This window comes from Elephas maximus, chromosome 20, assembly GCF_024166365.1.
Source record: "Elephas maximus indicus isolate mEleMax1 chromosome 20, mEleMax1 primary haplotype, whole genome shotgun sequence".
Lineage (NCBI taxonomy): Eukaryota > Metazoa > Chordata > Mammalia > Proboscidea > Elephantidae > Elephas > Elephas maximus.
Window position 1 is genome coordinate 51,118,814 of NC_064838.1, and position 21,929 is coordinate 51,140,742.

A 21,929-nucleotide genomic window follows, 5' to 3' on the forward strand; every position below is an offset into this window, starting at 1 on the left:
TGCCACTGTCGCTTCTCTGCTACTGCCAGTCCTCTGTGGCTGCCAGTGCTCTATCCATTCACAGTTTCAAAACCACTCTCACATTTTAAGTATCTGTTGGAGGAGCACCCCACTCTCTTGGTACCAAGTTTTGTCTTACTCATCTAGTGCTGATATAATAGAAATACCACAAGTGAACGGCTTTAACAAAGAGATTTATTTTCTCACAGTCTAGTAGGCTGGAAGTCCAAATTCAGGGCATCAGCTCCAGGGGAAGGCTTTCTCTCTCTGTCAGCTCTGGAGGAAGGTCCTTCTTATCAATCTTCCCCTGGACTAGGAGCTTGTCTGTGCAGGAACCCCGGGTCCAAAGGATGTGCTCTTCTCCCGGCACTACTTTCTTGATGGTATGAGGTTCCCCACTCTTTTCTTGTTTCCCTTTCCTTTCATCTCTTGTAAGATAAAAGGTGGCGCAGGCCACACCCCAGGGAAACTCCCTTTACATTGGATCAGGGATGTGACCTGAGCAAGGGTGTTACATCCCACCCTAATCCTCTTTAACCACAGGCAGAGATTATGATTTATAACACATTGGAAAATCACAAAATGAAAGACAATCACACAAGTTGACACATATTTTGGGGGGACACAATTCAATCCATGACACACATAATGCATGGATGATTTTCAAAAGCAGTATTTGGATCATAAGAAGCCAGACCAAAAGAGCACTTACTGTATGATTCTATTTATGCAAATTTCAGTAGCATACAAACCTAATGTGATAGTAATCAGAACAGTGGTTACCTGTGGGAGAGATTAGAAAAGGGCACAAAATTTGATCAAAGATTCTATACAGGAATCTTGATCTAAAGGGGGAAAACATAGAACATAATTTCAAATTTTCACGGACTCCAGACTTTCTGGAGCCATGGGGGCTGGATGAACCCCTGAAATTATTGCCTTGAGATAATCTTTAAACTTTAAACCAAAAATATCCCCTGAAGTCTTCTTAAAAATCAAACAATAGTTTAGCTTAACTAGTAAAAATATGTCTGCCTTAAGCATTATGCTCTTTTAACAACTATCTGTATGGAATCAAAGTGACAACAGCAACTCAAAAGATTAGATGGGAACCTTAGGGGACAATGAGTTTATGCTAATAGGGGAGGAACAACTAAGAAAAGGAGGGTGAGAATGGCTGTACAACTCAAAGAATATAATCAATGTCATTGAATTATAAATGTAGAAACTGTTGAATGGATATGTTTTGCTGTGTATATTCTTTTTTTTTAATTGTGCTTTAAGTGAAAGTTTACAAACCAAGTCAGTCTCTCATACAAAAACTTATATACACCTCGCTATATACTCCTAGTTGCTCTCCTCCTAATGAGACAGCACACTCCTTCCCTCTACTCTCTATTTTCGTATCCATTCGGCCAACTTCTGCCCCCCTCTTCCCCCTCATCTCTTCTCCAGACAGGAGCTGCCCACATAGTCTCATGTGTCTACTTGAGCCAAGGAGCTCACTCTTCCCCAGTATCATTTTCTATCCCGTAGTCCAGTCCAATCCCTGTCTGAAGAGTTAGCTTTGGGAATGGTTCCTGTCTTGGGCTAACAGGTCTGGGGACCATGACCTCTGGGGTTCTTCTAGCCTTGGTCGGACCATTAAGTCTGTTCTTTTTACAAGAATTTGGGGTCTGTGCTGTGTATATTCTTAACAATAACAACAAAATAAAATTTAAAAAAAGTAAAAAGAGGACAAGGTAACATCCTGGAATGACTGAATGTTCCCATCACGATTTGGGTGATGTTAACAAGGGCTATACATTTGTCAAAAATTCTTCCCTATAATCTGCACATCCTTGGTATGTAAATTATGCCTCAATAAAGAAAGTAATAATGTAGAAATTCATTAAGAGATAATACAATAATTCACCAACATAAGTTTTTTTTAATCATTTTTATTGTGCTTTAAGTGGAAGTTTACAAATCAAGTCAGTCTGTCACATATAAATTTATATACACCTTACTACACACTCCCATCTACTCTCCCGCTAATGAGTCAGCCCGTTCCCTCCCTCCAGTCTCTCCCTTTGTGACCGTTCTGCCAGTTTCTAACCCTCTCTACCCTCGCATCTCCCCTCCAGACAGGAGATGCCAACACAGTCTCAAGTGTCCACCTGATACAAGCAGCTCACTCTTCATCAGCATCTCTCTCCAACCCATTGTCCAGTCCCTTCCATGTCTGATGAGTTGTCTTCAGGAATGGTTACTGTCCTGGGCCAACAGAAGGTTTGGGGACTATGACCGCTGGGATTCTTCTAGTCTCAGACCATTAAGTCTGGTCTTTTTATGAGAATCTGGGTTCTGCATCCCACTGATCTCCTGCTCCCTCAGGGGTTCTCTGTTGTGCTCCCTGTCAGGGCAGTCATTGGTTGTGGCCGGGCACCATCTAGTTCTTCTGGTCTCAGGATGACGTAAGTATCTAGTTCATGTGGCTCTTTCTGTCTCTTGGGCTCATAGTTATCGTGTGACCTTGGTGTTCTTCATTCTCCTTTGATCCAGGTGGGTTGAGACCAATTGATGCATCTTAGATGGCCGCTTGTTAGCATTTAAGACCCCAGACGCCACACTTCAAAGTGGGATGCAGAATGTTTTCTTAATAGAATTTATTTTGCCAATTGACTTAGAAGTCCCCTTAAGCCATAGTCCCCAAACCCCCACCCTTGCTCCACTGACCTTTGAAGCATTCAGTTTATCCCGGAAACTTCTTTGGTTTTGGTCCAGTCCAGTTGAGCTGACCTTCCCTGTATTGAGTATTGTCCTTCCCTTCACCTAAAGTAGTTCTTATCTACTAACTAATCAGTAAATAACCCTCTCCCACCCTCCCTCCCTCCCCGCTCTCGTAACCACAAAATAATGTGTTCTTCTCAGTTTGTACTATTTCTCAAGATCTTATAATAGTGGTTTTATACAATATTTGTCTTTTTGCCTCTGACTAATTTCACTCAGCATAATGCCTTCCAGGTTCCTCCATGTTGTGAAATGTTTCACAGATTCGTCACTGTTCTTTATCGATGCGTACTATTCCATTGTGTGAATATACCATAATTTATTTAACCATTCATCCATTGATGGACATCTTGGTTGCTTCCAGCTTTTTGCTGTTGTAAACAGTGCTGCAATAAACATGGGTATGCATATATCTGTTCATGTAAAGGCTCTTATTTCTCTAGGGTATATTCCAAGGAGTGGGATTTCTGGGTTGTATGGAAGTTCTATTTCTAACTTTTTAAGAAAACGCCAGATAGATTTCCAGAGTGGTTGTACCATTTTACATTCCCACCAGCAGTGCATAAGAGTTCCAATCTCTCTGCAGCCTCGCCAACATTTTTATTTTGTGTTTTTTGGATTAATGCCAGCCTTGTTGGAGTGAGATGGAATCTCATCATAGTTTTAATTTGCAATGATCGAGAGCATTTTCTCATGTATCTGTTAGATGCCTGAATATCTTCTTTAGTGAAGTGCGTGCTCATATCCTTTGCCCAATTTTTGATTGGGTTGTTTGTCTTTTTGTGGTTGAGTTTTAACAGAATCATATAGATTTTAGAGATCAGGCACTGGTCGGAGATGTCATAGCTGAAAATTCTTTCCCAATCTGTAGGTAGTCTTTTTACTCTTTTGGTGAAGTCTTTAGGTGAGCATAGGTGTTTGATTTTTAGGAGCTCCCAGTTATCTGGTTTCTGTTCGTCATTTTTGGCAATGTTTTGTACTCTGTTTAATGCCTTGTATTAGGGCTCCTAACTTTGTCCCTATTTTTTCTTCCATGATCTTTATCATTTTAGTCTTTATGTTTAGGTCCTTGATCCACTTGGAGTTAGTTTTTGTGCATGGTGTGAGGTGTGGGTCCTATTTCGTTTTTCTGCAAATGGGTATCCAGTTATGCCAGCACCATTTGTTAAAAAGACTATTTTTCCCCAATTAACTGACTCTGGGCCTTTGTCAAATATCAGCTGCTCATATGTGGATGGATTTATATCTGGGTTCTCAATTCTGTTCCATTGGTCTATGTGCCTGTTGTTGTACCAGTACTAGGCTGTTTTGACTACTGTACCAACGTAAGTTTTTAATGTTATCATTTTTTTTTAATGAAGAAAGAAAGAAAAAATGAGATATGGGGAAGTAGAAATAAAAAATATTTTAGTCTAAACAAGAAATGACTCTAAAAACCTATACTCATAACAATCAAGAAATAAAGTTCCAAATGATGTCAATTGAATTAGTTAGGATGCGGTTTTTCTGACACGAGAGTGGCTTGATTAAGAGAAAAATTTATTTCTGTCTTGCGTAAAAGTCTGTGATAGCAATCCTCCAAGTTCTAGAGAGTCAAGTTCCTTCTAAGCTGCTGTTTCATACCCTTAGCAAGTTCCTCATGTCTCAAGAGGGCTGCTCAAGCTCCAGGCAACACATGTACATTGCAGCCAAGAGAGAAGAAAGGGATGAAGACGGGTTTGTGCTCCCTTTAGTGACATTTCTCAAAATTCATACCCACTATTTCTGTTCCTATCTCCTTGGCTAGAAATTAGTGCCACACCTAGATATAAGGAAAGCTTATTAAGTGTAGTCTTTATTCTGAGCAGCTATATATCCAGAAGGAAGGGAAGGAGAGATACCAGGTGAGACAATTATCAGTCTCTACCTCAATCCATTTTCTTATTCACCTAATATTTACATGCACCTTCTTTCCATATGCAAAACACACTAAACCACCCCCCTCCACCTCAGAAGGCAACTCCAAGTTTCATGAACAGTGAAGAAAATCTGGAGCATCATGAGACCCTTGGATGATGAGGGAAATGAGCCAGTACAGACACAGTTAAACAGCCCAAGCTGTGTTGAGCTTGGCCTAAGGGATCTGGTGCTCAAGGTTCTACATACCTAGAGGGGGAGAAGCAGCAACTGACAGGAAGTGGGGGTTGCAGTTTGGGGTGCAATGCCCCAACCCCTCTTTTGCTTTCTGTCTCTGTTTTTCCCTCCTTCCCAGCTGCTAGCAAGTTCAGTTACAACACTCCCAGCTGCAGGGATGCTGATGGCTGTGACAGGAGCATAGGCAGCGGGATTCAACTGGTTAAAACCATCTGTCCAGCTCACATCAGGGTATGCAGGGGCCTCCCGTCTCTCTAGGATTTAAAAGAATTATTAACATCTTCCTCAGCTAAGTGTGAGATAACTTCTCTTCACTGTCCCCACACCCCAGGCCAGTAGAGATGCAGAACACACAGGCGACTCTCCAAGTATTTATTCAGTTGGCATCTTAAGTCTCCGCACTCCATATTCTCCAACACAACTTGAGGTGTCCCTGGGTGTGACCACTAGGGAATTGAAGAAGGGGATTCCAAGATTGGGATGCCCCAGGAGAGCTCATGTGGCAGAGGATTTGGAAGTCCCAGGCCTGGTGCTTCAGCACGCACATGGCAATCCTTCTTCAGGATTTCTCTTTGAACAATCCCAAGCTGACTGGTTCAACAAAGTCTCAAGGAAGAGCCCTGAAACCAGAGCCAGAGTCTAATGCTGGTTTCACCGTCGACGATGTCAAATCAAACCTTCCTTCTCTGGTTGATGTTCTCCAAAAGGTCAAAGAACCACCATGCACAACCTGGTAGGTCACCCCTCTCTATTCCAGCAGACAAAGTGCTGGTGTAGGGCTCAGGGGCACACCCAAGGATTAGGCAGGTGAACGGTGCACCAGGCCAGGGCACTTTCTGGGCTCCAGCCTCACTGCCGTTCTCAACTGTGTGGATCTCCACAGGGTCAATGGATCCCAACTGAAATTTGAGGACAGGACATCGAGAAGGAATGGGAGGTTGGGGGAAAGACAAAGTGGGAGACTCAAAAACAGGAGAGGCAAGGGCAGGTGTGGTCACAGGGTCACCAGGATGCCCAAGGGTGGCACCAGAAACAGGAGTACGATGTGGGATACCACTGGATACAAAGAGGTAGACCGGCTCAACACTGAGCCTAGCCAGTTCCTGTAGGCACTAACTTCCGTGTAGATTCCAGGTGTTCCATGACGACCACAGCCGAGGCCCCAGCTCACGATCCCCACCTGCATCCAGGTTTGGTTATATTCACAGACCATGGGTCCCCCAGAATCTCCCTGGAGAAAAAGGAAGAAACAAAACACAGAAATGGAAGAGGATCCAAACAGAGTAGGCTGAATGCACTGCAAGGCACTGGGGGGCTTCCCCAGGTACCCTCACAGCCCCCGCCCCCGGCCTCAGTTTCTGTGAATTTATGATCTCGGAGATGAAAAGTTAATGGGAAAACTTTAATATCTGCTAAGAAATACTACTCTTCTCAGGTGCTCAGGTGCGTAGGCACAGGACACATAACCAGTTGACCCTAGGACAGCAGTGCTGGCTGGTAAAATATTGACATTCTCTCATACCTGGTGGTTAAAGCCGCTTCTGAGGCCCTGAGTGTCATTCTCTCCCAGCCCCTTCCTCTGGCCCTCCTTCCTCCAAGCCTACCCATAGGAATTGAAGGGCTAATGTTAGGCAGACCCACCCTAAAGCCTGCGTCCATTCTGACAGGTCATTTCCCAGGCCGCCACCCACTGCCAAACCAAACTCACCGCCATAGAGTCAATTCCGACTCATAGCGACCCCATAAGGTTTCCAAGGCTGTGAATCTCTACAGAAGCAGACTGCCACACCTTCCTCCCACACAGCCGCTCGTGGTTTTGAACCACCGACCTTTTAGTTAGCAGTCAATCGCTTTAATCTCAGACCACAGTGGTTCTTAAACATTGTGATGACACCTGTGCCTGGTGGCCCCAAGTCCCTGTATCTGGCCTGAAGTCTCTCTAGAGGTCCTAAGCCATACAGCCAGCTCCTTCCATGTTTTAGGTCTCACCCCCAGACGTCCCACACACACACCCCAACCCAAACAGAACTAACTCCACATGTCCTCTCCCAAACCTGCACCTGTGTGCCCTGCCACTAACCCCCTCAGGCAGAAAGACAGGGTCTTCCTCAATGTCTCCCTTGCCCCTACCCCACCATGCAGTCAATCACCAAGAACCAATGATTCAACTTCAAGCACGCCTCTTTTACCACCTCACTGAACCAGGCCCTGCTCGGGACTCACTAACTTTGCCTGGACAATGAAAACAAACCCCGAGCCTACAGTCCAGTCACCACACAGCTCAGGGAGTCACTTCTCTTAAAGGCAAATCTGACTGTGTGCCCCCAGGCCTGCCTGGTTAGAGTCTAGAACCTTGGCACACCATTGCAGGCCCCACATATTCTGACTCCAGCCCACCTCTCGGGCCACATTTGCTACCTCGTTCCAGATGGACGAAACATTCCCTGAATGTGACAAACTCCCACAGACCTTCGGGCCACTACACATGCTATTCCCTCTCCCTCCAGTGCAATTCTCTCCTTTCCAAGGAACGCAAGAATTCTCATCCGCTAGGACCTGGCTCAAATGCCCCCTCCTCAGGAAGGCGGGTTGGTGCAGAAGGAAAAGCATGGGCCTGGGCGCCATAGGCACTCAGAGGGGATTTGGTCTTCGGACCTCACCTTCCACATCTGCATAATAGGTATGATGTCGCGTTGCAGGGCTGTGATGCGGGTTAACTGAGATAACATGGGTAAAGGCTCACACTGGCACACTGAGTGCCACGGAGAAGCAGATCAATCAGTGGAGCTTATGTTACTAGTATTTATGCACCCCCAACTTCCCCACACCCCAACAGAGTCCCCAGGCAGTGAGGGCTGCTCCCTTTTGAAGGACCAGGCCAGGCCAGTTGAGGGGAGCCACTGTGGACTTCCCCCTGTGAATCTCCTTAACTTAATAAAGGCTGAACAGGGGAGCTGGCAAAGAACCCAAGCCATGCCAGCTGAGAATGAGGAACTTCTGAGGCAATCAAGATGCAGAGGAGGCAAGGGGCCCATGAACTGACCTGACAAGAATCTTTTCCGCCAGCTTTATAGCCACAGATCATCCCTTTCCTCACTACATCTGAAAAAGTTGACATGGTCTGCTTCATTATGTTATTACAGTTTTCATAGCGGATGATGTATTGGTCGACCTTCTGGAGAGTTTCTGAATAAGGACGCTGAGCTACAAGCAAAGAAAATCAGCAGTTTGTGGATCTGCGCAAGTAGATCTACACAAGTAGAAAGTCCCAAGCATTCACCCCTGGAAGAAAGCAGGACAGTACGTATGGTCCCCATCTGACACAGTAGGAAACTGAGGCCCAAAGACGGCTTGGGGAAAGGAGGAGGTAAGAAGTAAAACCAAGACAGGAGAAGGCAGATAGGTCAGAAGAGAGAGAGACATAACCAAGCCTCTGTCACTGTGAGTAGCAGTAGCAATAGTGACACGTAGCCTGTTCATCAGTAAAGCGCCTTTACTTTTCAGAGCAGGATGACAGGCTCTAGGACAGGTAGCACTCCAAAGGTACAAAATCCAGCTTCTCCCCAGGGTACCAGGTCCAACAGCCTCACAAACAGGGGCCCTCTGCCTCTGCCTACACCCCCAGGGACAGGATGCTCCCCACCCACCAAGGCAGGTGAGGGGCAGCTTCAGTGACGGGCAGCTCTGACTGGCAGGCAGCTCGTCATTCCCTGAGCTGAAATCCACCCCTGAGGAGAACCCTATAGCATCTGACTTTGTCCCCAGGAAACCTAGAAACACTCCCCAAACCAAAGAAAAACCAAGCCAGTTGCCATTGAGTCATTTCCGACTCATGGTAACGCCTCGCGTGCAGAGGAGAACTGTGCTCCACAGGGTTTTCAAGGCTGTGACCTTTCAGAAGCCGATCACCAGGCCTTTCTCCCCAGGTGCCTGGGTAGGTTTGACCTGCAAACGTTTCAGTTAATAGTCGGGCACTTAACAGTTTGCACTACCTAGGGACTGCCAGTCAGGCACAGTCCCCCCACAAATCTTCATAAGGGGACCTCGCAATGTGTTCCTCCTTCTCCTGGCTGGGCAGCTCCAGTTCCCCAAATAAACATCTTCCCTAAATGGCTGCCATCCAACATTTGTGCTCCCACAAAAGACCTCAACACTGTTTCTAGGGTCACCCACACTAACCAGGGAACTATTGCCCTGCTGTTAAACTGTTCCTTCCCACCACCACCCCAACTGCCAGGTAATTCTGCCTCCCTTTGTCCTTCATGCCTACTCCAGGGCACAAGGCTGCCTCCCCCCAACCCCAAGTTTGCTTTCTGTCTGACAAATCTCACCGCCTTCTCCCTGTCGGCCCCATCCAGTCACCCAGCACCTGGTTCCAGCTGCCACCTGGAAAGACTCCTCAGGGATGCAGATGGGCTGGATGGTTGAGGTGAAATTCACAGGAAAGAGGAGATAGAGAAGGGCGATGTCATTTTGAACACTTCCGATTCTTGTGAACTCAGGGTGGACAATGATGTTTTGGACAGGGATCACCACACTGGTGTTGACTTCATCAAAGATACTCAGATCTCCCATCTTGATGCTGTAGCTGTAACGGCTGTGGAAGAGAGGACAGGCCCCTCAGAGAGACCTGGGAAGCACTCCTTATGCTTTTTCCATGAGTTTCAAATACTTCCCAACCTCTCCCCAACCTCCCTACCACCGTACCTCCAAGAACCTCTCCTTGATCTCTCTCAAAGTTGGTTTCCTTGCCGTCCCCGCCTTAAGTACTCCTAGTAAAAAACTACCAATGCAGAGCCCCTCTCATTTTTATTGGGTGTGCTTTTTGCTTGTTGTTTTGTTTCATCTTTTGTCAATGTGCCAGGGCAATTGAACTCTGTGGGTGTTTGAGAATAGGACGGCTCTCAGAACGCTCACAACTCCACCCCTCACCTTAAAATACAGTGGGCGGCAGTCAGCACCCACTGCTCTGAGATGAGCGAGCCTCCACAGATGTGCTTGCGACGGACTCTCAGGCTCACCTGCCAGGGCCACTCCCCTGCTCTGGATTCCTCTCCTCCTACTATTTTCACATCAGGCTGGCCACACCCTGGGGTGAGAGAAATGTAACAAAAACTCCAAGAAACAGGCCCCATCTCCCCGAAGCCCTGGGCTGCCCAGGAGAGCACTCCGTGCCCCTAAACAGTCAAGTGTGAAGCCATGGCCTCTTAGACACCGAGCAGGTGTCCCAGGCCTTGTACCAGCAGACTCTACAAGCTGAATCATGTCGCCCTCAGAACCCACAGGGCTGCATCCACTCAGACCCCAGAAACTGGGCCTGGGTTCCCCCTAGACGCCCAGGCAGCACTGGGTCCCCGCTCTGAGCGCCTCAGCCCTCTCCTCCGGACTCCCCACAGGAAGAGTCACCCCGAAAAGCCGTCCCACTGGATCCAGGGACGTCGAAGGATGGCTGAGTCCCGACAGGTGGCGGATTCTGCGGGCTGGCTCCAGGGTCCTGGCGGCCCTCTCTCGAGGGGAGAGGGGAGCGGGAGCGCGGCACCGACCTGCCCCGCGACCCCTCGGCGCCCGCCCGGGCCTCGCTGAGCCGGGGCTGAAGGAGCAGGAGCAGAACCAACAGAGCCAGGGGGCCGCCGCCGCCGCCGAGGGGGCCGCCCGGGGACGCCATGGGCACCCCCAGCGGTTCGGGCCTTCTCGTGGCGCCCCCTCGCGGCCGCTGCCGGCCCTGCTCTCGGTTCTGGCGGGAAACTGGGACCAGGCGGTGGCCCGCGGGGTCGTCGGAGGGGCGGGCCGGTCGGCAGAGCAGGAACAGCAGATTCCCGCGCTGCGAGCTCTCCAGCCTGGGCGGGGACGGTGGCGCGCCCTCGGTCTCCCTCAGTTCCTCACTCCAGGCTGCGTCCCGCCGGAACCCGGCCCAGGACCGCGGAGTTAGAGCACTTCTGAGGACACTGTCAGAACTTGATAGGGACCTCCCAATTTAGGGTGAGCACTTAAAAGGCAGGGGCTTTCCGACGCTCCTGCCCCTTCTAGTGAGTTACCCAGCTTGGAGCTCGAGAGAATGGGCGGTCTGGGACTCGCCTGAGGAACCCTAATTCCCCATACTGGCCCTTCAAGTCAGGGAGGGTTTCGTTCACCAAATCTAGATTTGAGGGTGGGAGACTATACAGATTAAGTACGTTATATAAAAGAGTAAACTTTTGTTCAGTCTTTGGGACACCTTAAAAAATTAGCCACCGCCCAATCCATTCTTACTAGTTCTGTGTCTGTTCTGGTAGCTCACCCTTTTGTCTTTGTTGCCTATGTGCTTCCACTTGGCCTCTGCCTTTCTGGGCTTCGTCATATCTGTTGAAATGGAGGGAGGGCACTTTTGAATTGCAATAATTCCCACTTTCATCCCTGGCCGAAAAAGGACAGCCATTACAGTGTGTCTCACCAATTTATTTTACAATGTCTTGGTGAAGGGGGTTTTCTCTTAAATCTCCCTTGAAGATCAGGGAAGTGGGTGAGCAGGTCATATAACATGAATCCATTACAAAGTTCTCATCTCCCTAACTTTGTATTCCTTTCTCTACATCAAACCAAGGAATTTCTGGCATACTAACTTCATTTAGTGTGGGCCACCACTGAGTTCAGGTTTAAAACAACCGGATAAACAGGTAGAATCACTCCTATCTGCCCACCAGCCACTCCACAGGAGAAAGATGTGACAGTCTGCTCCTATAAAGATTAAAGCCTTGGAAATCCCATGGGGCAGTTCTACCCTGTCTTATAACAGGGTTGCTATGAGTTGGAATCAACTCAACAAGGATGGATTTGGTTTTAAGGTAGAGAAGAACAGCCTTATCAAATTGAAGAAGGCACTGCCTCTGTTAGCAAGGGAGGTTCAGTGTGACTGGGGGTCAGGGTGTGCTAAATCTATCCAAATGTGCCTCATTTAAATTTTCGGGGTCTCTCTTTTCCCCAATCAGTCTCCTAACTTTTATGTAAGAGTTCTGATGAAGCTGTTAATTCAATTTATGTTTTAATTTAGCAACCCCAAAAATCAGAAACTATACCTTATTTTCAACTACATCAACCCTGCAGTTTCAAGAAATACAAAATTATTTTAGGTAATTCATAGAAGCTTTTAATCTAAGAAGCTAAATCCTGAAATCACCCTTTTCTTTCTTTAAAATCTTTAGTGTAGTAAGAAATAATCATCCCTATCCACAGTCCTTGTATTCCTCATTTCAACAATAATATTCATTGCAGCAGCCTTTTGTCTTTTAATGAAGTGTGAAAGGCATAGACTGCAAGCTAGTATAAGACTTTAGAAGTTCTGGAAGCTGCAGACACAAGACAAATTTGTACCAGTCCAGACTTTTCTCCACAAACCTCTGTCAGATGCTTGCAAGAAAGATTGAGGGCAGGGCAAAAGATCAGAGAAAGCTTCACTAACAGAGCAGGCCTAGAGGGGGTGAGCAGGAGGCATTGTGCGAAAAGCATGAAGCCTGGCCTGAATCCCTCTAATCTATCTTCCCTAAAAAGAAAAGAAAAGCCTTATGCCACTGGGGTAAGGGCAGAAAAACTCTGTAATCTTCAGGGTGCAAATGAAGATCTGTTGCAGCTGGGGGAAAGGAACATAAATAACCTCTACCCCTAAAGGAGGAGGAGGAAGCCATCCTAATCCAGACCTTTAGAGATCTCCTATGTTGAGAGAGGGGAAAAGTCACTGAAGAGGCCCCATCCCTGAGAGCCAGAAACACAGCACCTGCCTAAAACCGAGGCTGAACCAGAACAATAAAGAATACTCTACCTCCTTCCCACACACAGTACCAGGATCTCAAGTATCTAGGGACAAGTGGCATCAGTGTATTGCTGGAGGAGGGGTAAACACACAGAGAGACATCCTCTCTGAGGCATAGACACCAAGAGAAGACCTGTAGCTGAGACTGGAGCAGATACTGAGAAAAACTGTCCAGAAAACCAGCCACCACTGTAAGCAAAATATAACATTACAAGAATTTGAAACATGTTGTATATTAAACATAGCAATAAAATCTGACAAAACTGTCTCAATGGTCACCACTAAAGAAAATGCATGCCCATTTCTGGACATAGATATTGTTTACTTAAACCTCTACTGTTCTTCACTAGATGACCAGCTTTTAACCAAAAATTATGAGACACATATTGAAACAAAATAAATAAATAAATGAACAACACATTGTCAATAGACAAATCAATCAACAGAACTACTCAGATATGACCCAGACTTTGAAACTACCACGCTGGGAATTTAAAGGACTATGACAAATCTATTCGAAGGCTGTAGTTCAAGGGTCAACAAATGTTTTTGTAAACAGTCAGATGGCAGATATTTTAGGATTTACAGGCCATGAGGCAAAATAGAGGATATTATATGTATTTATATAATTTTCCCCAAAAATTTTAAATAAAATTCAAAATATAGTAAAAATATATTACTGTATTACAATATTTTACAACAAAAGTAATATAGGTCTAATAACTTGAAGAATAGGAGCCCTGGTGATGCAGTGATTAAGCTCTCAGCTGCTAACCAAAAGATTGGCAGTTCAAACCCGCCACTCCATGAGAGAAAAGATGTGGCAGCCTGCTCCTGTAAATGTTTACAGTCTTGGAAACCCTATGGGGCAGCTCTACTCTGCCCTGTAGGATAGCTATGAGTCAGAATCAACTCGACGACAATGGGTTTGGTTTTGTTGTTTGTTGTTTTAATGAGAAAAATGACATTCTTTCTTAGGAGGCAACATTTTATTTAATCGAGATTCAAAGTTAATGTTCTCTGTTATCAAAATAATTGCAAATTTTGATCCATTATTGATGACATGTAATAATATTTTATGTATTTCATCTTTAAAAATGTCTGTTTATACAGATAAGTGCTGCCAAATACTGATATTAATGCATGAACATATAGCATTAACTACGCATGTTCTTTACTTGGAATGCATTTATAAAATTTTACTAGAATCTTCTCTTGATATTTGCCTTTAAGCGTGTCATTACACTGCAGATTAATCACTTATGTTGAAATATAAGTGGAAGCTCCTCAATGACGTAGTTAAATTTCCTCTGCACTTCCACTTCCATCAAGGTTCAAAAAATGCTTCTGGGACTGTAGTTTGAGCTCAGAAAACATACTGCAAATTTGTGTGGGAATGGAGATCTTGCCTCTTGTTTTAACTTTTGACAGCATTAGTTGTCATTGAAATGATTTTACCATAGTATACACAGCATTGTTGTTGTTGTTAGTGCTGTTTAATCAATTTCAACTCATAGCAACCCCAGGTGACAGAGTAAAACTGCCTCATAGGGTTTTCTAGACTCTTGTCTTTATGGGAGCAGGTGGTCAGGTCTGTCCTGTGGAGCCACTGAGTGGTTCAACTGCCAAACTTTTTGTTAGCAGTCAAGTGCTTAACCATTGTGCAACCAGGGCTCCTTTATAGACAGCAATAGGAAACTAACATAGGATGGGAGGGAGGAATTGAAACTATGCTGTTGTAAAGTTGGTCCTTGCACAACCTAAGAAACAGATAACATTATTTGTAGAAAGATTACAATTAAGTGAAAATACATCCCATACTCTCAAGAGCAACCATTAAAAATGTTTTAAATAACTACACATAACTCAACAGTGAAGATAAAATGGAATCATAAAAGAACTCCATTAATCTAAAAGAGAGAAGAAATAGAGGAAAAGAGAAACAAAAGCTGGTACAAATAGAAAACCAGGAAGATGGTAGACTTTAATCCAATCATACCAATAATTATATTAAATGTACATGTTCTACATTGTGCTAGAGGTCCTAGCCAGAGCAATTAGGCTAGACAAAGAAATAAAGGGCATCCAGATTGGCAAGGAGGAAGTAAAATTATCTCTATTTGCAGATGACATGATCTTATACACAGAAAACCCTAAGGAATCCTTCAGAAAACTACTGAAACTAATAGAAGAGTTTGGCAGAGTCTCAGGTTATAAAATAAACATACGAAAATCACTTGCATTCCTCTACATTAACAAAAAGAACAGCGAAGAGGAAATAACCAAATCAATACCATTCACAGTAGCCCCCAAAACATAAAATACTTAGGAATAAATCTTACCAAAGATGTAAAAGACCTATACAAAGAAAACTACAAAGTACTAGTACAAGAAATGAAAAAGGACCTACATAAGTGGAAAAACATATCTTGCTCATGCATAGGAAGATTTAACATAGTAAAAATGTCTATTCTACCAAAAGCCATCTACACATACGATGCACTTCCGATTCAAATTCCAATGACATTTTTTAATGTGATGGAGAAATAAATCACCAACTTCATATGGAAGGGAAAGAAGCCCCGGATAAGTAAAGCATTACTGAAAAAGAAGAACAAAATGGGAGACCTCACTCTACCTGATCTTAGAACCTATTATACAGCCACAGTAGTCAAAACAGCCTGGTACTGGTACAACAACAGGCACATAGACCAATGGAGCAGAATTGAGAACCCAGATATAAATCCATCCACATATGAGCAGCTGATATTTGACAAAGGCCCAGTGTCAGTTAATTGGGGAAAAGATAGTCTTTTTAACAAATAGTGCTGGCATAACTGGATACCCATTTGCAGAAAAATGAAATAAGACCAACACCTCACACCATGCACAAAAACTAACTCCAAGTGGATCAAAGACCTAAATATAAAGACTAAGACGATAAAGATCATGGAAGAAAAAATAGTGACAACCTTAGAAGCCCTAATACAAGGCATAAACAGAATACAAAACGTTACCAAAAATGACGAACAGAAACCAAATAACTGGGAGCTCCTAAAAATCAAACACCTATGCTCACCTAAAGACTTCATCAAAAGAGTAAAAAGACTACCTACAGATTGGGAAAGAATTTTCAGCTATGACATCTCCGACCAGCGCCTGATCTCTAAAATCTATATGATTCTGTTAAAACTCAACCACAAAAAGACAAACAACCCAATCAAAAATTGGGCAAAGGATATGAGCACGCACTTCACTAAAGAAGATATTCAGGCATCTAACAGATACATGAGAAAATGCTCTCGATCATTGCAAATTAAAACTACGATGAGATTCCATCTCACTCCAACAAGGCTGGCATTAATCCAAAAAACACAAAATAATAAATGTTGGAGAGGCTGTGGAGAGATTGGAACTCTTATACACTGCTGGTAGGAATGTAAAATGGTACAACCACTCTGGAAATCTATCTGGCGTTTTCTTAAAAAGTTAGAAATAGAACTTCCATACAACCCAGAAATCCCACTCCTTGGAATATACCCTAGAGAAATAAGAGCCTTTACATGAACAGATATATGCACACCCATGTTTATTGCAGCACTGTTTACAATAGCAAAAAGCTGGAAGCAACCAAGGTGTCCATCAACGGATGAATGGTTAAATAAATTATGGTATATTCACACAATGGAATACTACACATCGATAAAGAACAGTGACGAATCTGTGAAACATTTCATAACATGGAGGAAACTGGAAGGCATTATGCTGAGTGAAATTAGTCAGAGGCAAAAGGACAAATATTGTATAAGACCACTATTATAAGATCTTGAGAAATAGTACAAATTGAGAAGAACACATTATTTTGTGGTTACGAGAGCAGGGAGGGAGGGAGGGTGGGAGAGGGTTATTTACTGATTAGTTAGTAGATAAGAACTACTTTAGGTGAAGGGAAGGACAATACTCAATACAGGGAAGGTCAGCTCAACTGGACTGGACCAAAACCAAAGAAGTTTCCAGGATAAACTGAATGCTTCAAAGGTCAGTGGAGCAAGGGCGGGGGTTTGGGGACTATGGCTTAAGGGGACTTCTAAGACAATTGGCAAAATAATTCTATTAAGAAAACATTCTGCATTCCACTTTGAAGTGTGGCGTCTGGGGTCTTAAATGCTAACAAGCGGCCATCTAAGATGCATCAATTGGTCTCAACCCACCTGGATCAAAGGAGAATGGAGAACACCAAGGCCACACGGTAACTATGAGCCCAAGAGACAGAAAGGGCCACATGAACCAGAGACTTACATCATCCTGAGACCAGAAGAACTAGATGGTGCCCGGCCACAACCGATGACTGCCCTGACAGGGAGCACAACAGAGAACCCCTGAGGGAGCAGGAGAACAGTTGGATGCAGACCCCAAATTCTCATAAAAAGACCAGACTTAATGGTCTGACTGAGACTAGAAGAATCCCGGCAGTCATGGTCCCCAAACCTCCCGTTGGCCCAGGACAGGAACCATACCCGAAGACAACTCATCAGACATGGAAGGGACTGGACAATGGGTTGGAGAGAGATGCTGATGAAGAGTGAGCTACTTGTATCAGGTGGACACTTGAGACTGTGTTGGCATCTCCTGTCTGGAGGGGAGATAGGAGGGTAGAGAGGGTTAGAAACTGGCAAAATCGTCACAAAAGGAGAGACTGGAAGGAGAGAGCGGGCTGACTCATTAGGGGGCGAGTAATTGGGAGTATGGAGTGAGGTATATATAAGCTTATATGTGACAGACTGACTTGATTTGTAAACTTTCACTTAAAGCACAATAAAAAATATTTTTTAAAAAGTGCATGTTCTAAACACATGAATTAAAAGACAAATTGGATTAAAAAAAGCAAGACCCAATCATATTCCCACTATAAACATAAAGACATAGATAGGTTATAGGGAAAAGAATGAACTATACAATGCTATAAAATGGTGGCATCAGGCCTCACCTAACTTCAGGAGGAGAGAGGAGAATCAATATCATCATCAGCCCAAGGCTGATTCCTATGAGGTGGAGGTCAGACATACCTCCACTCTCCAACTTTTTTACTTATTATGACACCAGCCACCCCTCCCAAAGCACTCTTTACTCTGCTAGGTTCAATAACTTGTTGCAATGGCCACACAGAACTCAGAGACCAATCTCATGATTATGGGGTTTATTAGGGAAGCAACAGCTTATGATTCAAGATCAAGATCAACTTAGAAGTAATAGGAACAACTCAGGATATGGTTCCTCCATCAGGATAGCTTCTTCTCAGTCATGCCTGCAAGCAGACCTCTGCCACCAGGCCCTCCTTGGGCCTGGAGTCTGCCCTTCTCAAGCAAGTTTTACAGCTCTTTAGCTCTGTGATAAGTACCTGAAAGGAACCTCACCCTGCCTGGAAGGCTCCTGCCCAAAGGCCCTCAGCTCTCTTGCTCTGTGGGTCAGCAAGCTCCTTTAGCTGTACCAACAAGTGCCTGGAGGCACCCCCACTCCACCAGCAATCCTCCTGCCCAAAGGCATTCAGCTCTCTCACTCCATGAGTGGCAAGCCCACTGTAGTTGCCTCACTCCACATGGCCCAAGAAGTTGACCACCTGTCTCGAGCCAGTTTCCAATTCTGCTGCCGCTCTTTCTCTGCCGCTGGACTCTGTTGTGCTTGCCACCGCTTCTCGCTATCTTGTGCTGATTCCAGTGTTAGAGCTCTCCCTATCTCCTAGGTCTAGGATCTTCTCAGCCCAGAGACCCTGGGTCCAAAGGACACACTCCGCTCCCGGCTCTTCTTCTTAATGGTAGTTAGGGCCCCCTATCAATCTCTGGGATTGGCTCTTTTTAAGCTAACGGGATGGCATAACTGGCCAATCCCCTTGGTGGGCCACAGGCATCTTATTTGCATAGTCCCACCTCTGCAAGTGTTCCATGCACTTTCTTTGCATTAGCAGACTGGTCAGTCCTCACAAGGATTCCACACACCGTATTTCCGTAGTCCCATTCAATCATTTTATGGGAGTTACAAGACCATGGCTAGAAGGGCTATGTAGTAGAAATTCACTGCACCACAAATGCAAACACTAATCAAAAGAAAGCTTAGATGACTATATTAATATCAGGTAAAGTAAACATCAGAACAAAGGAACACTATCAAGGATAAAAAGAAACCTTCATTACAGAATGACAAAGGGGCCAATTCACCAAGAAGACAAAATTCTACCTTGAAAACCTTATGTTCAGTGAAATAATTACAAAAGGACAAATATTGTATAATCTTGCTCATATGAAATTACAAGAATAGACCAGTGTATAGAAACCAAAGCTTATTAGTGGTTACCAGGGGTGGGAGGGAGGGAGGAAAATGGGATCCATTATTTAGGAAGTGGTTAGTTTTTGTTTCCGGCAATGGGAAATTTGGCAATAATTACAGGTGATGGTTGTACAACATGATAAATGTAATTGATATCACTAAATTGTACACTCAAAAAATGTTGAATTGGTAAATGTTGTGATACATATATATATATATATATATATATATATATATCTTACAATGATTCCCCCACTCGTCTGTCAGTTTGTCATACCGTGGGGGCTTGTGTGTTGCTGTGATGCTGGAAGCTATGCCACCTACATTCAAAAACCAGCAGGGTCTCCTATGGTGGACAGGTTTCAGCTGAGCTTCCAGACTAAGGCAGACTAGGAAGAAGGACCTGGCAGACTACTTCTGAAAAGAACCAGCCAATGAAAACCTTATGAATAGCAGTGGAACATTGTCTGATATAGTGCTGGAAGATGATACCCTCAGGTTGGAAGGCACTCAAAATACGACTGAAATAGATCTGCCTCCTCAAAGTAGAGTCGACTTTAATGATATGGATGGAGTCAAGATTTTGGGACCTTCATTTGCAGATGTGGCAAGACTCAAAACCAGCAGAGAGAGCTGCAAATATTCATTAATAATGGGAACCTAGAATGTACAAAGTATGAATCTAGGAAAATTAGAAATCATCAAAAATGAAATAGATCTTATGAATATCGATATCCTAGGCATTAGTCAGTTGAAATCGACTGGTATTGATCACTTTGAACCTGACAATTATATGGCCTACTATGCCGGGAATGACAGCTTGAAGAGGAACAGTGTCGCATCCGTCATCAAAAAGAACATTGCGACAAATATTGTATAAGACCACTATTATAAGATCTTGAGAAATAGTATAAACTGAGAAGAACACATACTTTTGTGGTTATGAGGCGGGGAGGGAGGGAGGGAGGGAGGGAGGGAGAGGGTTTTTTTACTGAATAATTAGCTGAAAAGAACTGCTTTAGGTGAAGGGAAGGACAACACTCAATACCTGGACGGTCAGCTCAACTGGACTGGACTGGATCAAAAGCAAAGAAGTTTCCGGGATAAACTGAATACTTCAAAGGTCAGCGGAGCAAGGGCGGGGGTTTGGGAACCATGGTTTAAGGGGACTTCTAAGTCAATTGGCAAAATAATAATATTATGAAAACATTCTACATCCCACTTTGAAATGTGGCGTCTGGGGTCTTAAAAGCTAACAAGCGGCCATCTAAGATGCATCAATTGGTCTCAACCCACCTGGAGCAAAGGAGAATGAAGAACACCAAGGTCACACGACAACTAAGAGCCCAAGAGACAGAGAGGGCCACATGAACCAGAGACCTACATTATCCTGAGAACAGAAGAACTAGTTGGTGCCCGGCCACAATCGATGATGACTGCCCTCACAGGGAGCACAATAGAGAACCCCTGAGGGAGCAGGAGATAAGTGGGAGGCAGACCCCAAATTCTCATAAAAAGACCAGACTTAATGGTCTGGATTTGACTAGAGGAATCCCGGTGGTCATGGTCCCCAAACCTTCTATTGGCACAGGACGGGAACCATCCCCGAAGACAATTCATCAGACATGAAAGGGACTGGACAGTGGGTGGGAGAGAGATGCTGATGAAGAGTGACCTAATTATATCAGGTGGACACTTGAGACTGTGTTGGCATCTCCTGTCTGGAGGGGGGATGGGAGGATAGAGAGAGTTGGAGGCTGACAAAGTTTTCACGAAAGGAGAGACTGGAAGGGCTGACTCATTAGGGGGAGAGCAAGTGGGAGTAAGGAGTAAGATGTATATCAACTTATATGTGACAGACTGACTTGATTTGTAAACGTTCACTTGAAGCTAAATAAAAGTTATAAAAAAAAAATTTATACACACACACACAAAAAAAAGAACATTGCAAGATCTATCCTGAAGTACAATGCTGTCGGCGATAGGATAATATCCATATGCTACAAGGAAGACTAGTTAATGCAACTATTATTCAAATTTACTCACCAACCACTAATGCCAAACATGAGGAAATTGAAGATTTTTACCAACTTCTGCAGTCTGAAATTCATCAGACATGCAATCAAGATGCACCGGTGATTACTGGTGACTGGAATGTGAAAGTTGGAAACAAATAAGGATCGATAGTTGGAAAATATGGCCTTGGTGATAGAAATGATGCAGGAGATGACATGATAGAATTTTGCAAGACCAACAACATCTTCATTGCAAATACCTTTTTTCACCAACATAAACGGGAACTGTACACATGGACTTCACCAGATGGGATACACAGGAATCAAATCAACTATATCTGTGGAAAGCGATGCTGGAAAAGCTCAATATCATCAGCCAGAGCAAGGCCAGGGGCCAACTGCCGATCAGACCATCAATTACTCATATGCAAGTTCAAGTTGGAACTGAAGAAAATTAAAACAAGCCCACAAGAGCCAAAGTACAACCTCGAGTATATCCCACCTGAATTTAGAGACGATCTCAAGAATAGATTTGATGCATTGAACACTAATGACTGAAGACCTGACGAGTTGTGGAATGACATCAAGGACATCATACATGAAGAAAGCAAGAGGTCATTAAAAAGACAGGAGAGAAAGAAAAGGCCTAAATGGACGTCAGAAGAGACTCTGAAACTTGTTCTTGAACATCGAGTAGCTAAAGCAAAAGAAAAAAATGATGAAGTAAAGAGCTGAACAGACGATTTCAAAGGGTGGCTTGAGGAGAGAAAGTAAAGTATTATGGAAAAAAAAAAGACATGTGCAAAGAGCTGGAGATAGAAAACCAAAAAGGAAGAGCACGTCAGCATTTTTCAAACTGAAAGAACTGAAGAAAAAATTCAAGCCTCAAGTTGCAACACTGAAGG

General features: G+C 44.3%; 1 protein-coding gene across 1 annotated transcript in view; it reads right to left on the bottom strand.

Annotated features, from left to right (window-relative positions):
• Positions 1 to 5,899: 5,899 nt before the first annotated feature.
• LOC126063626 (putative serine protease 42) overlaps positions 5,900 to 21,929 on the bottom strand; it is a 41,857-nt gene continuing 25,827 nt past the window's right edge. Inside the window, exons 3-7 of the mRNA XM_049862064.1 lie at positions 10,312 to 10,859; positions 9,838 to 9,994; positions 9,228 to 9,502; positions 7,949 to 8,109; positions 5,900 to 6,136 (exon numbers count right to left, since the gene is read on the bottom strand). Of these exons, the coding sequence (XP_049718021.1) occupies positions 5,900 to 6,136; positions 7,949 to 8,109; positions 9,228 to 9,502; positions 9,838 to 9,994; positions 10,312 to 10,859 (1,378 nt within the window). The remainder of the gene's footprint in view (positions 6,137 to 7,948; positions 8,110 to 9,227; positions 9,503 to 9,837; positions 9,995 to 10,311; positions 10,860 to 21,929) is intronic.